The sequence below is a fragment of the Microcaecilia unicolor genome, chromosome 1, assembly GCF_901765095.1.
Source record: "Microcaecilia unicolor chromosome 1, aMicUni1.1, whole genome shotgun sequence".
Lineage (NCBI taxonomy): Eukaryota > Metazoa > Chordata > Amphibia > Gymnophiona > Siphonopidae > Microcaecilia > Microcaecilia unicolor.
This window is the reverse complement of record NC_044031.1, coordinates 605,904,788-605,920,934: the sequence shown is the minus strand read 5'-3', so window position 1 is coordinate 605,920,934 and position 16,147 is coordinate 605,904,788. Positions and strand designations below refer to the sequence as shown.

General features: G+C 41.8%; 1 protein-coding gene across 1 annotated transcript in view; it reads left to right on the top strand.

The window, feature by feature from the left end:
• The window catches only part of LOC115460153 (serine/threonine-protein phosphatase 6 regulatory ankyrin repeat subunit B-like), a 182,981-nt gene that overhangs the window by 135,776 nt on the left and 31,058 nt on the right, over positions 1 to 16,147 (top strand). Inside the window, exons 22-24 of the mRNA XM_030189994.1 lie at positions 1,674 to 1,781; positions 5,073 to 5,270; positions 12,755 to 12,961. Coding sequence (XP_030045854.1) covers positions 1,674 to 1,781; positions 5,073 to 5,270; positions 12,755 to 12,961 — 513 coding nt within the window. The remainder of the gene's footprint in view (positions 1 to 1,673; positions 1,782 to 5,072; positions 5,271 to 12,754; positions 12,962 to 16,147) is intronic.

Here is a 16,147-nt window from a genome sequence, read left to right as displayed (position 1 = left end):
GATCCGTAGACCCCTAGGGACCCGTTGTACATGACAATACTCGATGAGTGCCGCTGAATGAAGCTCAGCGCGCACCAGTGCCTTATGGACCCGAAGTACCTCATCCCATGAACTGTCAGGCTCTACCTGTGCACCAGAGAACAATCGAACGCCACCCAGTAGTTCCGTAATGCGATCCTCCGACAAGCCGGCCTTAGAATCCCACCCGGCGGCAGCCATCCCCTATGTGTATATTTGACAACCTGTTAATTAACTATAGGGATTTTTTTACACAACCAGAGTCAGTTTTAACATATGACTACTTAAGACTCCAGAACATATGAAAAATCTTTTCTTTATTGACAATAAATGTCAATCATCCATACAAACCTACCTATACTATAATTTTGACTCACTCAAACATTCACACGCTCCAGCCATCCATATATATCATATGCCAGGCCTGCTACTTAGGGCAGCTTTGATATGTTGATATGTGTTGGGGTAATGATGTTGTAAAGGAACTATTTGCTAATATTAGTGTTAATATGCTAGTGTAATCCCCCATTATATTGGGGATTACTAGACTTCTGTAGAACTCTCCAGAGTCACTTGGGGGAGGAAGAGCAGTGTCTGTGGGCTGGAGAGGGAGATTATGAGGCCTAGCCCAAGAGAGTGGCTTGTAGGGAAGTTGCAGAAGGAAATGCTTCTGGTTATTGACTGACAGTAGATGTGGAGTTTAGAGTTAATAAAAGTTATTGTTTGCCTGGGTCTTTGGTTTCCTCTACCCCCGCCAGGACCTATGAGGAGTGAGGGTGTCCTCAAAAGACCAAATAACCTAAGACTGAGTCAAAGGGGGAGGTATTGTCAGTCAAGGGCAGTAACTGAATGAGAGGAGTGCTCTGGGTGTAAAGGGAAACCCAGTCCAGGAGTAGGTGCAACAAAGAGCTTGTTAAAGGCCAGAGGGTGCAGCTCATGGAAGTGCATCTCTGGAAGAAAGGACAGATAAAGAGGTCTGGTCCAGTGTGCAGATTGCTTGTGACAACCAGCGCTGCAAGCACAGTCTTGGATTATTCTGCCCAATGGATGGGTAATGGACAGGAGGATCTGTAAATATGTACATACTGTACGAATTATAAAATTGGACTGAAGAGTTACATCATATGTCTGAGTTTTGGCTCTGACTTACTTGTACAAGATATCTAGTTGGATCTAATTGATTTGTTTCACACTGAAAGAACTGTTTGCCTCCAGAATATGCAAAAGTCTGGATGAACTGCTTGTTGCAGAAGTTCAGTAAAATTCAGTTTGCATAAAATACAAATCCTTGGTGTGGAGAGTGTTCTTGGAACTGAGAGTGAAGTGCTTGTTTCTGGACTCATCAACAGTACTCAGACAAAGCGCAGCATAACGTCCTATGGCCTACAGGAGTAAGTCCAGCCTATGCCCAAGAAAGATCTGAGCATATGAGAGAAAGAAAAGAATTTTGTTTTATGGCCTGGGTTGGTTGAGGGGGTGCCCAACCCTGAAACAGCTAGTCGGAGCCCCAGCACGCTGAGGTTTGTGGGGCGGCGAGACCTGGGCTACACTAATGTTAGTGTTAATATGTTTCAGGGAACTTTGACCAATAGGAGTAATTGAATCACTATGCATGCCAGCACAATATATTTTTGTGGTTTTCTTTTTCTTTTTAGTCAGGTTACACTCCTCTACATTTGGCTGCACAGTCAGGACATGAGAGCCTGGTCCGAATTCTACTCAACTACCCAGGGGTCCAGGTAGATTCACCAACCAATTTGCAGGTAAGAGAGAGACAAAATAATTCATAATAATCTATGGCTAAACTCTATACAAATGTAAAATACCATGTGACCCTATTACACAGTCAACAATGCACTTCCCTATGGTCACTTTATCTAGAACAGATACAACACTCAACTGAACTGCCTATCTGGCACACAGATCTATTATGTGGGGAGATGGGGGTGCTGATGGACCTGTGAATTCCCCCAAAATGGCAGCCATAGCAGTGGATTGTCTGGTTCCATTGGTATCACTTTTATTTTCTTTTTGAACCATGTAAGGGAGAGGACAGATATTTGGAAAGATCAAAGCAGGTTAAGTCTGCCTTAAAAAAATAAATGTAGGGGCCCTTTTGCTAAGCCGCATAGGTGCCTATGTGCACCCAATGTGCGTCAATTTTGAGTTGCCACTCAGCTACCACGTGGCCCTTGTGGTAATTCATTTTTGACACGCGTCCAATACGGCAGTAATCAGCATTTTACCTGCATAGATCATTATTGCCCGGTTACCGCATGAGACCTTACCATTAGGTCATTGGCTGGCAGTAAGGTCTCAGACCCGCAATGGACGCACGGTAATTTTCATTTTGCCGCATGTTCATTTTCGTCAAAAATTTTAAAAGGGCATTTTTTTACAGGTGCGCTGAAAAATGATTCTGTCCACACTACCGCAGGCCATTTTTCAGCGTACCTTAGTAAAAGGGCCCCTTATTGAAATTCACAATACATGAAGACTCAGCTCAAATACATATAGGCTTGGCACGGACCGTGTCTCAGCAGAATCTGCCTGCATCAGGAGTCAATTTATCTAAAAATATGTAGAACATAAATAATATATAAATACCATTAAATAGTGAAATAAAAAAACAATAGCATAAAAAAATGAGAGGTATAAAGGGAATGAATGGGGACAACAGTAATAACAATGGCATCTAAAAAATGAAATATCAATTAAATACCAACTTTCAAATGTATGTATAAAAAGGTATATGGGAACAGCAATAATAACAAACAGCATCTACATAAATAATAAAATATCAACTAAATTCAAACTTTCACAAATGTATACATTAAAAAAGTGTATCAAAAGGATAACACAGTAAAAAAAAAAAAACACAAAAGGGCCTTCAGGAGTGGAACATTCAAGAGTCCTTTAATCAAAAGACCCAACATGGGCCTGCATCAGTGGTCTAACAAACAAAAATCAAATCACAATATGAATAAAACATAGATAATGCACTTAAAACAAAATCACAAATGTCAAAATTAAAAAATGATGAATAATGTACAAGCAAAATATTTAATAAGGGACATGCTGGTATCTGTGAAAACAATGCTTATATACAGCATATATGTTATACCAATTTTTTATTAGTGATTACATGCAAATACAAAATTTGTATTTATATTTGAACAATGAAAATACAAAAACATTGGAAATAGTGCCAATCATGATACATATGCATAATCAAAGAAAAAAATATAACTAGGCTCCAATATGTGTATTCTTAAAAAACAATACATAAGTGTTGCAATGTGAATAGATGTAAAAGTATCCTCTACAATGTACTTAGTGCAAAATTGCAAAGCGTGATGTCACGGAAAAAAAACTTAAGTAAGTGATAGACAACATCGAAAGGATGACAACAGCATCTAAATGACAAAATATCAAATAAATTTTGTCATTTAGATGCTGTTGTCATCCTTTCGATGTTGTCTATCACTTACTTAAGTTTTTTTTCCGTGACATCACGCTTTGCAATTTTGCACTAAGTACATTGTAGAGGATACTTTTACATCTATTCACATTGCAACACTTATGTATTGAGAAGGCTGTAAAAAAGGAATCATGAAGCAACTAAAAAAATCGCTAAATATATGAGAAACATTCACATGTAAATATGAAAAAACATATATTAATAGAGAGACCGAGCTAGAGGCAGCACCACAGTGCATAGACTAAACTGGTATTCCAATTCTTATATATTACAGGTGTTATAAATTCAAAACAAATCCACTGTAAAACAATAAAAAATACAATGCTTGAACAGCCAGAGAAAATAAATGTGTTGGAAAAAAACAAAGATAGACAGAAACTAAAGAGACAAAAACTAAAAAAGGGAGACAGAGCACAAAACAAGTGCAACAAATGACAACTGCCAGACGAAAGAGTAAAGCACCGTGGACACAGAAAATGACAGGTGCTGGTGTACCTAAAACACCAAAGAGCCATGAGAACATAATAAACACCAGAAAAGGAATATGAAGTGTACAAAGGCAATAATTAGAAGCCACCCAATAGGTGAAAAAACACCGTCAATTCAAAAACCAGAAGTCTAAAGAATGTGGAAAAATAGCATCCCAAGAAGTGACCTACCCTTGCCTGAAGTCAGAAAAGTGACACAAGCCTAGCATACACAAAAGTGCGAGAAGAATACAGAGCATGCGCAGTAACAATTTAAAGGGGCATGCACGAGAACCCAACAGCCAAGATGAGGCTGAAGATGGAATGAAGTGTTTTAAGGAATGGAGGCTAGAGGTGAAACACAGCTCATTCAAAAGAAACTTTATCCGATAGAAAACGAATAGCAGATGCAACAAATTAGAAACAACCATATATCAACAGAAGAACAAAATCAAAAAGAAGATATAAAAATAAATGACTTGGAAAAATAATTGTGGATTGTATAACAAAAGAATAAGGGGCCCTTTACCAAGCTGCGAGGAAAATGGACCTGCACTAGTGGTGTTTTCCTTCATGCCTGGGCCCTTTTTACCGCAGCGAGTATAAAACCCCAGACAAACATGACAATGCAGTAGTAGGGAACTCTTACCATGAAGCCATGCAGTGAGGAGCCCTTACTGCCACCCACTGAGGTGGCAATAAGAGCTCCTGTGGTAACCCAGTGGTAACTGGGCAGTGAGCGGCGATTCCCGATTACTTCCGGGTTACCACCATGCAAGCCATTTCTGGGGGTTTTCTTTTTTTCCCTGGAAATGGTACCCGCATAAGTGGGAACCCCGCCCATTTCCAACCATGATCTGTTCATTTAAATGCCCCCTCAAATTTACTCCCTGTGCCACTAACATAGGCTCGTATAGAATAACACTTAGGCACCCTGCTGTTACTTTCGCAGGTACATGTACACTCATTGCGCATGACAGTGTTCTATAAACTTACACATGCAAGGGGCATGTAAATACAGGTGCTCAGTTATAGAATTGCCCTGATAGGCCACTTGTTGATTTTAAGTTTCTAAGCTCAACATTAATGATATGCTTGCATCTTAGGGCTCCATTCCTCTCCACCTTGCAGCACAAAATGGTCACACAGTAGTCATTGGGCTCCTATTGAGTAAATCAACCTCCCAGCTGCACCTGAAAGACAAGCGAGGTCAGACCTGCCTCCATCTGGCTGCAGCCAATGGTCATATTGAAACAATGAGAGCACTTCTGGGGCAAGGAGCTGAGATTAATGTCACAGACAAGGTATAGTACTTTATAGTGTCAAGTGCAGTCTAGAGCAGGAGTTATCAACTGTGGTCTTCAATAGCCTAAACCAAGTTGAGCTGTGTCAATCAACCTTGTTGTTAGCCTTTAAATTGCATATTTGTTGTTTAAAACTAACCTGTTCACAACCCTGACTTATAACCCCTCATCTAGTGGTTCCATTAACATGTATAGAAAATGATTCACTTTGATATTGTATGACATGGTCAAATGTTTCTTATATAGACATAGGGTGAGCTGGCTGATCCTTGGGGAGCAGCCTGTGGGGTGCCACAGGGTTCCCCACTGTCCCCAAATAGGGACCAACCACGGAATGTGGAGGAACACTCAGTCTCTACGAATGTCAACCAAACAAATCCAAGAACAGGGTAGGCTGGCTCTTCCAAAAACATCAAGGGAGACGCTTGTACAAATGTATAAACCTTTATTAAAAGTCATCAAATGACTCGACACAGCTGCTGTGTTTTGGCACCAAAGCGCCAGCTTCAGGAGTCTTATGGTGTGTTTTATAATAAGGTAGATGACATTTTCAAAACCAAATGCAAATGAAATCAAATGTTTGGATAACGACATTTGCCTTTATTTGCATTTGGTTTTGAAAACATCATCTACCTTATTATAACACATACCATAAGACTCCTGAAGCAGGTGCTTTGGAGCCAAAACACAGCAGCTGTGTCAAGTAATTTGCTGATATTTCATAAAGGTTTATATGTTTGTACAAGTGTCTCCCTTGCGGTTTTTGGAAGAACCAGCCTACCCTACTCTTGGATTTGTTCTCCCCACTCTTCCTGACATTGTTTAATATTGTGATGCAGCCATTAGCACAATATCTAGAAAACTGTAATATTCTACTTATATCTATGCAGATGAAATCACTATTTTACTACCTTTTAGTGTGGGTAATGTTCAGCATGAACATAATCTTCCTAAATGTTTGAAATTGGTGGATTCTTTGATACTTTCATATAGATTGCAGTTGAATAAAGAAAAAGAACAATAATGGGCCCTTTACACAAAGTGGTGGTACCTGTACCACTACATTGTCATGTGCAAAATCTGGCCTATTGCTGAGCTCATTTAGAAGCCCAACAGTAGTTCCGGCTTCCAGTGTGTAGCAACTAGGGTTCTAGAAAATACTTTTGTATTTTCTAGCACCGGGGGCATGCCCAGCAGTAATTGGACAGTGCCGAGTACTGCTCAGTTACTTCCAGGCTACCACCAGAGCCCCTAGTACCTCCTAAATAGAAGGTGGTAAGGGCTCTACCAGGAAATGGCCACGTGGCAAGTGTTTTACTTGCCACATGGCCATTTCTGTCCCCCATCCAGAACTTCCTATTTCCAGGTGGCAGTAAAAAAGGGCCTTGGCACATGGCCAGGGGTGTGCTGGTAAATTTTTAACAACAGGCTCTTTCTCCGGATATAGCTAGCTCTGCATTTGGAAGGGCCAGGGGTGGCCGGGGGAGCAACACTTGCCTCTCTCTCCTCCCTCCCTTCGTGTGGGCACGCTAGGCATATCTTTGCTGGCAGCCAATAAATGGACTGCCACCAACGTCTTGCTCTGAGCAGCATGCTGGAACTTCTCTCACATGCTCGAGAAGTCCCAGCCTGCTGCCCAGAGCTGGAAACAAGGAGCAGGGAGCAGCAGTAGTCTAATTACTTGGCTGGCAGGGCTCAGCATCCCCACCAGCAACGTAATTCAACAGGGGGCCCAAGCCCACATTTTGGGAGCCAGTTGTTAAAGTAGCCATGGAGGGCCCTACTTTAACAACTGGCTCCCAAAATTCTTAAAAACTTAACAACCGGCTCTTGCGAGCCTGTGAGAGCCTGCTCCAGCACACCACCCATGCACCAACACCACTGCAGTTCCCCTTTCACTGCCACTTGGTAAAAGGGGCCCGATGTAATTCAAGTTACTAACTGGACAGTAAAATTAGAGGGTTCTTCTAGAATTTTGGGAATCAAGGCAGATAGTCAGCTATTTTTAGTTGATCAGGTTCACAAAATAGAATTTCTTCCATGCTGCTTGAGAAGTTTTGAACTATTTGTAAATTTTTTGATATATTGGTATTTAGGTTGCTAGTTCAGACCCTGGTGCTCTCGCAATTGGACTATTGCAATTCTATTTATAGTAATTGTTCTAAGACATTGAAGTTCAAATTGCAATGGGTACAGAATGCTGTGGTGCAAGTAATATTTGCTACAGATTAGTATCAACATATTACTCCTTTTTTGTCTTGCCTACATTGGCTGTCTTTAGAGGCAAGATCTCAATTTAAGGTAGCTGAGTTAACGTTTTTGGCATTGCACGGACAAATTCCTGTCTATATAATGGTAGATGTCCCGTGTCCCTAACCTATCCAGTGGGCAGGCTTAAGTAACAAGTTGAATAAGGAAAGGAGAAAAGCTATTGTATATATTTGGCCATCTGGTTGAAGCTGTACCCTCATCAGCTGAAGAACAGTAGAAGTTCTGGTTTCAGCATTAAAAAAATGGTGTGGTCTCCATTCTTGAATGAAGTATGACGTCTGATGATGCATTTCCCAGCCTCCTAGAGAAGCGTAGTCCTGGCTCTGGTCCCAACCAATGCATAATAATGTGCAACCCTCTTGTCCAGTTATCTCGGGCATAGTCTAGGCAGGTGCCTAGACCACCTTAGAACACGTTACAGTAGAAATACAAGGCAGAGAGACAGAGAGGGTGTTACAGCAAATCCAGTCTGGAAATAGTAAGCATGTGAGTAATCCATGTAGTAAAGGATTCACTAAGATAAAGATGTTTAAACCAGGGGCGTAGCCAGACTTCTGCGGGAGGGGGGTCCAGAGCCTGAGGTGAGGGGGCACATTTTAGCCCCTCCTGGCACCGCTGACCCCCTGTCATTTTTTACCCCCGCCGCCGCCCCCCCGCCACCACCTTTGGCCCCCCCCAATAAACCCTTTTGACTCCCCCCCCCCCCCGCTGCCACCAACCCTCCCCCGCTGCCGCTGTCGCCGTCGGGTTCCTTTGCTGGCGTGCAGGACGTAAGACTCACGGAAACAGAAGCCTTGCTTGCAGATCAGCAACACGGCCACACTGGAGAAGAGGACTTCGGCTGGTTGGGGACCCCCGCCAGCAAAGGTACCCGACGGTGGCGGCGGGGGAGGGTTGGCGGTGGGAGGGGGCCAGGACCAAATCTATGGAGGCCCATGCTCCCGTGGCCCCACGTAGCTACGCCCCTGGCTTAAACCAAATATAAAGATTATATAAACAGGACATAAATATGCCTGTAATTCAAGACAGGAAAGTAAATTCTGAGTCAATGCATACTCTAAAATTCTTGCAATCTAAGTCCCATGGGTGGGTAGTGGGGGGATGCTATTTGTCCCAAGGCCTTAACATTCTCACCACCATAGAAATATGTTTGATCACAAAACACAGTCCAGTGAGTATATGTTATATAATAAAATTCACCTGATTTTACACACAAGACAAATGCAAACAATACTGGATCAAAAGGGGAAAAGAATAGTTTTGCAATTCATTCTCCTTGTAGGCACCTTTGAGACTATAAAAATCTATGATTGAGATCTATAAAATTCTGAGTGGTATAGAATGGGTAGAAGTGAATCGATTTTTCACTCTTTCAAGAAGTACAATGACCAAGGGACACTCAATGAAATGATATGGAAATACTTTTAAAACAAATAGGAGCAAATATTTTTCCACTCAAAGAATAGTTAAACTCTGGGACTCACTGCTGGAGAATGTGGTAAAGGTGGCTAGTGTATCTGGGTTTAAAAACGGTTTGGACAAGTTTCTGGAGGAAAAGTCCATAGTCTGTTATTAAGTAGCCTGTTGCTACTAATTGGGTTTCTGCTAGGTACTAGTGGCCTGGATTGGTCACTGTTGGAAGCAGGATATTGGGCTAGATAGACCATTGGTCTGACCCAGTATGGCTATTCTTACCCCAGTACTGACTGGATTAATGTTACATCAGGGAGCACTAGGGAGGTAAAATTCCTAGACAAAAATAAATGACTGTTTCTTGGAGCAAATGGTCCAGGAATCGACAAGAGAGGAAGCTATTTTAGATCTAGTCCTTAGTTGAATGCAGGGCTTAGTATGAAAGGTAATGGTGTTGGGTCTGCTTAGAAACAGTGATCATAACATGATCAAATTTGACTTAATAACTGGAGTGCAGTCACTAATGACATCTATTGTAGCAGCATTTAATTTTCAAAAGGGCAACTGTGATAGAATGAGGAAAATGGTTAAAAAGAAACTAAAAGGATCAACTGCGAAGGTTAGGACTTAAAACAGGCACAGACGTTATTTAAAAATGCCATCTTGGAAGCCCAGATCCGATGCATTCCACGTATTTAAGAAGGTGGGGAAAAGAGCAAATGACAGCCACCATGGTTAAAAGGGGAAGTAAAAGAGGCTATTAGAGCCAAAATAACTTCTTTCAAAGAATGGAATAAGGGCTCGAATGAAGAGAATAATAATCACTGGATCTAGTCCCACTGTAGTAGTTTAACTATTGCTGATCCTTCTAGCTGGCTTCCTACAAATCAAGACCAAGTCTAGTATCAAACTCATAGTATAAGGTATATCTTGTTGGGCAGACTGGATGGACCGTACAGGTCTTTGTCTGCCATCATCTACTATGTTACTATGTTACAGGGAAGCATCTTCTTTCTGCAAAGTTGACCTGAGGGGTGCAGAGCCTCCCCTAGTCAGTGGGGTCCCAGATGCTGGCTTAGGCCCAGGACAAGAATAAAGACAGATTAAACCAACAAAACTGTTTCCTAACCCCCCACGATCCAGGCTGTGGTATAAGGAATAGAAACCTGAGAGCTTAGTGGGTGTATTCTCAAGTCAACCTGGCTAAGCGGCAAAATAAAAGGAAAAGTGCTGTGTCTGAAGGAGAACATTGCCTTAAGGGTAAAGGAGGATCTGTCACATCATCCTTCCTAGTTCTTGCAAGACGAAACTCTGAGTCTGTGTGTCCAAGATACTACAAAGGAGCCTAGAATCAGCTACTGGGGAAGACATACAGAAATAATACTTCCAACTTTCTGTGTTAATGAAATCTTGACTCACTTGTGGGTAAAATGCCAATTTAGTGTCCCCTGGGTCTGGGGAATCTACAGGCAAGTGAGTGGAGATTCCATCTGAGACTCATCCAAGAATGGAGAGATGCTACTGAGGATCCTGTCTGAGAAAACCCAAGTGTGAAAGAAGCTAAAGAGAATTAAATAAAGGAGGAAATGTGGTGAGTCAATAACCCCACTACTGTTTGTATTTTTCAAATATTTTTTGCCTTTTTGCGTGCTTTTATCTGTCTATGAAGTAAAAGATGAACTTACCCGTTTAACTTCATCCATTAAATTATCTCTTTACTATACTATTGGAGTGAGTGGCATTTTTTGAACTGGATTGATGGAGTGGATTTAGAAGACATGTTTGAAGTTAGAAGACATCTGTAGCCATAACTTTGAAGGATTTCTTTTTCCACCCTTCAAGACTGAAAAACGTTACAGTTACAGATCTTTTATTCCACTTTTACCAAGTATAGTTCTAAGTGGATAAGATGAAGCGTACCATATCAAAATATCTAGGAGCTAAAATAGTAGCTCTTAAACACAGCTTTATCCCAAAACATGCTTCTGAAACATCTGAGTTTTCACGGCCTTTTTATAAAGATCGAGCTAGATAAAGACCTGATATTTTCTGTTAAAGCTGTCCAGAATTTGGCTGCTTGATGGAGAAATGATGTTTGAAATAGTTTCCAAAAACATGTACTCTTAGGACTTGGGAACAATAACAACTTAAAATAGCATACAAGATGATTTCTTGTAGATATAGGCCTACAGATTCAAAATAACATATATGAGGGAATTAAATCATATAAGATCTGTTTTGGCCACTGCTGTGGGATTCTTTCCTGTCCGGCTGACCCCAAAGAAGCCACTAGACCACCAGGGCCCTTCAAGGTAGGACCGCTGCTGGTGGCAGGCAACGCCTCTGGGTCCTCTAGAGCTTCTGGACCCTTGTGCACTGCCTGTTGCCAAATGGTCAGTCTACCCCTGATCTGGCATTATACTTTTGCCTTAAAAAAAAGTACCTACAAAAATGTAGGTGCAACTTTGTGTGAGAATTTTTTTTTTTTATCCCAGGAGACCCTACTATGAAAAATAGTCAAGACGTTTTTTCAGGATATTCATAGTGAATACAGGATGAAGGAGTAGCCTAATGGTTAGTGCAGTCGGCTTTGATCCTGGCAACTTAGGTTCAATTCCCACTGCAACTCCTTGAACAAGTCACTTAACCCTCCATTACTCCAGGTACAAAAACCTAGATTGTGAGCCCTTTAGGGACAAAGAAAGTACCTGCATATAATGTGTACAGCACTAACTATGTCTAGTAGTACTATAGAAATGATTAGTAGTAATATAAGATCTGCCTTATGCATATTCATTGTGCATTTTCTGAAAACTGGAGTGGCCAAAAGTTCCTCTAGGGCTGGACTGGAAACCACAGAGCAAGGGTTCGGAATCCTCTCTTTAGAGATGAATATCCAGCTGCAACTCCAACAATCACATGCCCTGTGTCCAAAGGTTGTTCACCACCTCAACTCAGTGATCCCGAATAAGCAACCTGCTCCACAAGCAGCTGCTATCCGTTGCCCACAGCACCAGAGGAAGCTCCAGCATCAACCAATGTGTTGACAAATGCCTACAAGGAGATGGAGGCACCGTTCCCTCTAAGCTGAGTGGAAGTCCTCCAATTGCATTGCTGCCAGTGTGGGGGGGGGGGGGGGGGGGGGGGGAGGCGTGCTTCAATACTGTGTTTTCAATTGCGATAGTGAAACAGCACCCTCTACTGGAAGGATTTTAGATGGAGGACTCTTGCTCAAATTAAAAGGAACAGTGTATGGGGGGAGGAAGGAGAAATTCACACAAAATAAACAGAAGCGTATTCATGAGCACTTCTAGCTGCTCTGACAAGGTGCCAGCCTTTTAGAAAACGACTTTCCACTTAGACTTTAACACAACCTTCATCGCATGCAAATACTTTGGCTCCTTGTCAGGCTACATGGTATCTGTATTTTATCACTGTCTTGTTCGTATATCATCATTTTTTCTTCGTATACCAACTTTCCATTCTTGATTAGTCGACAGGCAGTTGTGGTTTGCTTATGAGCTGTTCCAAGCCTGTGAATTTCAAGTATACTTTTTGGTTGTTCTTGTTTCTGTCTGCTTTCTGGTTTGTGAATGCTCTTGTTGTTTAGGCAGGTTTGGCAATGTGATCAGGCATTCCATTAACCAGCCATTCAGAGTTTTTACAGAAGTTAAGGAAGAAAATTTCTGCACTGAATGTGCTGGGAGACATGTAATAAGTAATAAAGCTGTGCATGAACATTTCTAACTGCCTGACATTAAACCAATCTTCTCTTTATTTGATGCCCTTTAACCAAGCAGAATGGGTGGAGCCCTTTGCACTTCGCTGCCCAATCTGGCTTTTTGGACACAGTGCAATTCCTCATAGAGAGTGGCGCCTCTCCGACACTGGAGTGTAAAGAAGGGAGGATGCCCATCCAATATGCAGCTGGAGAAAACTACCAGGAAGTGGTGAGCTTTTTGCTGAGGAAGAACAACAACACCCTCAGACTCATCGAGGATAGAAAGGCAAGCAAGCTTTCAGCAGATGGGGGAAGTGACAGTGTCACACTATACTCAAAACTTAAGGTCCCTTTTGCAAAGGCACGTAAGGGCCTACGAGCATGCAGCGCAGTGGCGTAGCTACATGGGACCACGGGGGCCTGGGCCCCCCCAAAGTTCCTCTGGGCCCCTGGTTTTGCTGATGAGGATCCCCAACCCCCGCCAGCTGAAGAGTTGTCCAGCACGCCGCGTTGCCTGCCCTGCTCTGTCTTCCCCTCATGTCTGGCACGCTCCTTTTAGTGAAACAGAGCATGCTCAGTTTCACTAAAAGGAGTGTTCAGGACATGTGGGGAAGAGAGAGCAGGGCAGGTAAGAGACTGGCGCTGGACAAGGCTTCAGCTGGCAGGGGTTGGGGACCCCCACCAGCCAAGGTATTTGTTGCGGCAGTAGGTGGGGAGCAGCAGGGCGGTGGGGGGTGGCAGACCAAAATGTGCCCCCCCACCTTGCGCTCTGGCCCCCTTCCATCGCGAAGTCTGGCAACACCCCTGATGCAGCGTGCATGAAATCAGCATTACCACCACCTAGTGCGTGCGCCCAGCGACAATTCTGAGTTTGCTACTTACTGAAAACCTGCAGGAGAAAATAATTTTCTATTTTATACCATGAGGATGTTCCCAGTGATAATCAGCAGTTGGTGAATGCTGCGGGTAACTGAGCCCTTAATACCACCCATTGACTTAGCAGTAAGGGCTCAGGCCATAAATAGACACACAGTTTTCATTTTGCTGCACGTCCTTTTCCCGGCCCCCCAAAAAGTCCCTTTTTCCCCAGATGTGGTGGAGAAATGGTCCAGCACGCATCCAGTACACAAGCCCACACTACTGCAGGCCACTTTTTCGCACGCCTTTATAAAAGGGCCCCTCTTCTAGTTACTTGAGTTATATATGAGGAAGGGTCAGCAAGCAGGTTGCAGCCTGAAAATTCACTGGTGACTAGCTTTCAAAAGTTAAACTCCCTTCATCGGGTCAGTACAGAAAGTAGAACAAGTGTAACCTTGATTCAACTGTGTTATTACTTCCTGCTCTTTTCTATTTTCCACTCAATCAGGATCAGATTTTAATGAGGTTATAAATACCATTCCCTGCATTCTATATAGGTCACTTAAGTAGAGGAGTGTGGTAGCCGTGTTAGTCCACTCTTAAGGTTATCAATAGAAATCAAACAAAATAAAACATAGAAAAGAAAATAAGATGATACCTTTTTTATTGGACATAACTTAATACATTTCTTGATTAGCTTTCGAAGGTTGCCCTTCTTCGTCAGATCGTCCGATCTGACGAAGAAGGGCAACCTTCGAAAGCTAATCAAGAAATGTATTAAGTTATGTCCAATAAAAAATATATAGGTCACTCAAATTTGGACACGTAGGGCAGATATGCATGCAAATTAGAACATAAGAATAGCCATACTGGGATGGACCGATGATCCACCTAACCCTCTATCCTGCTTCCAACAGTGGCCAATTCAGGTCACAAATACCTGGCAAAATCCCAAATAATCAAGAAAAAATGGGGGGGGGGGGGAATTACAAATGCCACTCTAGAGAAAACTATATATAAATATAGATAGATAGATAGATAGATAGATAGATAGATAGATAGATAGATAGATAGATAGATAGATATAGAAGTAGAAGTAGTGCTACCATGACAACAAAAGCAACTAATATTTCATTTTTATGTTGTATTAAAAGACAGAGAGGCATCAGATAGTCACCAAGATGAGTTATCAGATTTCTTACAGCACACAGCTACTTCGGGTCCAAGCTCCTTAGAACATCATCAATCATTTGCTTCAATATTTCCAGTATTTTATTTACCTCTTTGGCTGTTTTTTTTTTAAATAAAATCAAATGTGTCAAGAAAACTTACAGCAAAAAATTTGTTGCAACATAAATTTCCAAAGTTTCCAAAAGGGCAATTATTCAAATAGAAAACAAAGCAAAAAAAGTGACTACTTAGCTTGTTTAAATACGTGAAGACAGCGCTGTGAAACGTATTCAAGGCTCACTCAAGCTTAATTTTTAAATATATTTTTACATTTTTTAAATATAAAATCCCAAATAGTAGCAAGATTCCATGCTACTGATCCTAGGGCAAGCAGTGGCTTTCCCCATTTCTATCTCAGTAGTGGACTATAGACTTTTCCTCCAGGAGCTTGTCCAAACCTTATATAAACCCAGATAAGCTAACTGCTGTTACCACATCCTCCAGAGTTTAACTGTTCTTTGAGTGAAAAAATATTTCCACCTATTCATTCTAAAAGCATTACCATTTAACTTCATTGAGTGCCTCTTAGTCTTTGTACTGGGATAGCATTAACAATCAATTATTGGCATTAATTAGCACTAATTTGGATGCTTATCTGCCTATAATGCTGTGCTTCCAAACTGTCTAGTGATCAACTCAAAAGGGTGCATGGGTGGGTTGGGGTGTTCCAAAAATTTAGGGAAGCAATGTGAATAAATTTTATTTTCAAATTTGCATGCATAGTTGTTCAGTTAATTTTTGGAGACACAAACCACAAAATTCTATAAGTAGCGCTTAAAATTGCATATGTAAATTTGGGCATGTGAGCATTCCAGAATACTGGGGTTATATGCCCAACTTTGCTTGCCAGGATGTACACCAGGTTTCAGCAGGTGAAAGTCCTTGCACCCAAAGTTGGACATTGGAATCCACGCTAAGCATTACCCCTTGGATTCTATATATTGTATCTAGTGTTCCACACCAAAGTCCAAATGTATTCTATAACAACGTGCATAACTTAATTGGCTTAACAAGCTAATCAGCATTGATAGCAAGTCTTAATGAGCAATAATGAACACTAATTGGCAATAGTTAGAATTCAGGTGCGCAACTCGATAAGAATATTCTATAACGCACTGCGCCTAAATTCGAATGCATGAAGCCAAAAAGGGGCATGGTTATGGACGGGCAACTGGGCATTTCATGGGCGTTCCAAAATTTACGCATACCATTATAGAATATGGCCCTGTGCGTCTAAATCTGCACACCGGCATTTATGCCATGTTTCCCTTGGTGTAAATGGATGTGCATAATTTTAAGCACTCTGATATCAGCTAAGCACATTCTATATACCGCACCTACATATAAGCGCCGCTTACAGAATACGCTTAGGCAGAAATTTATT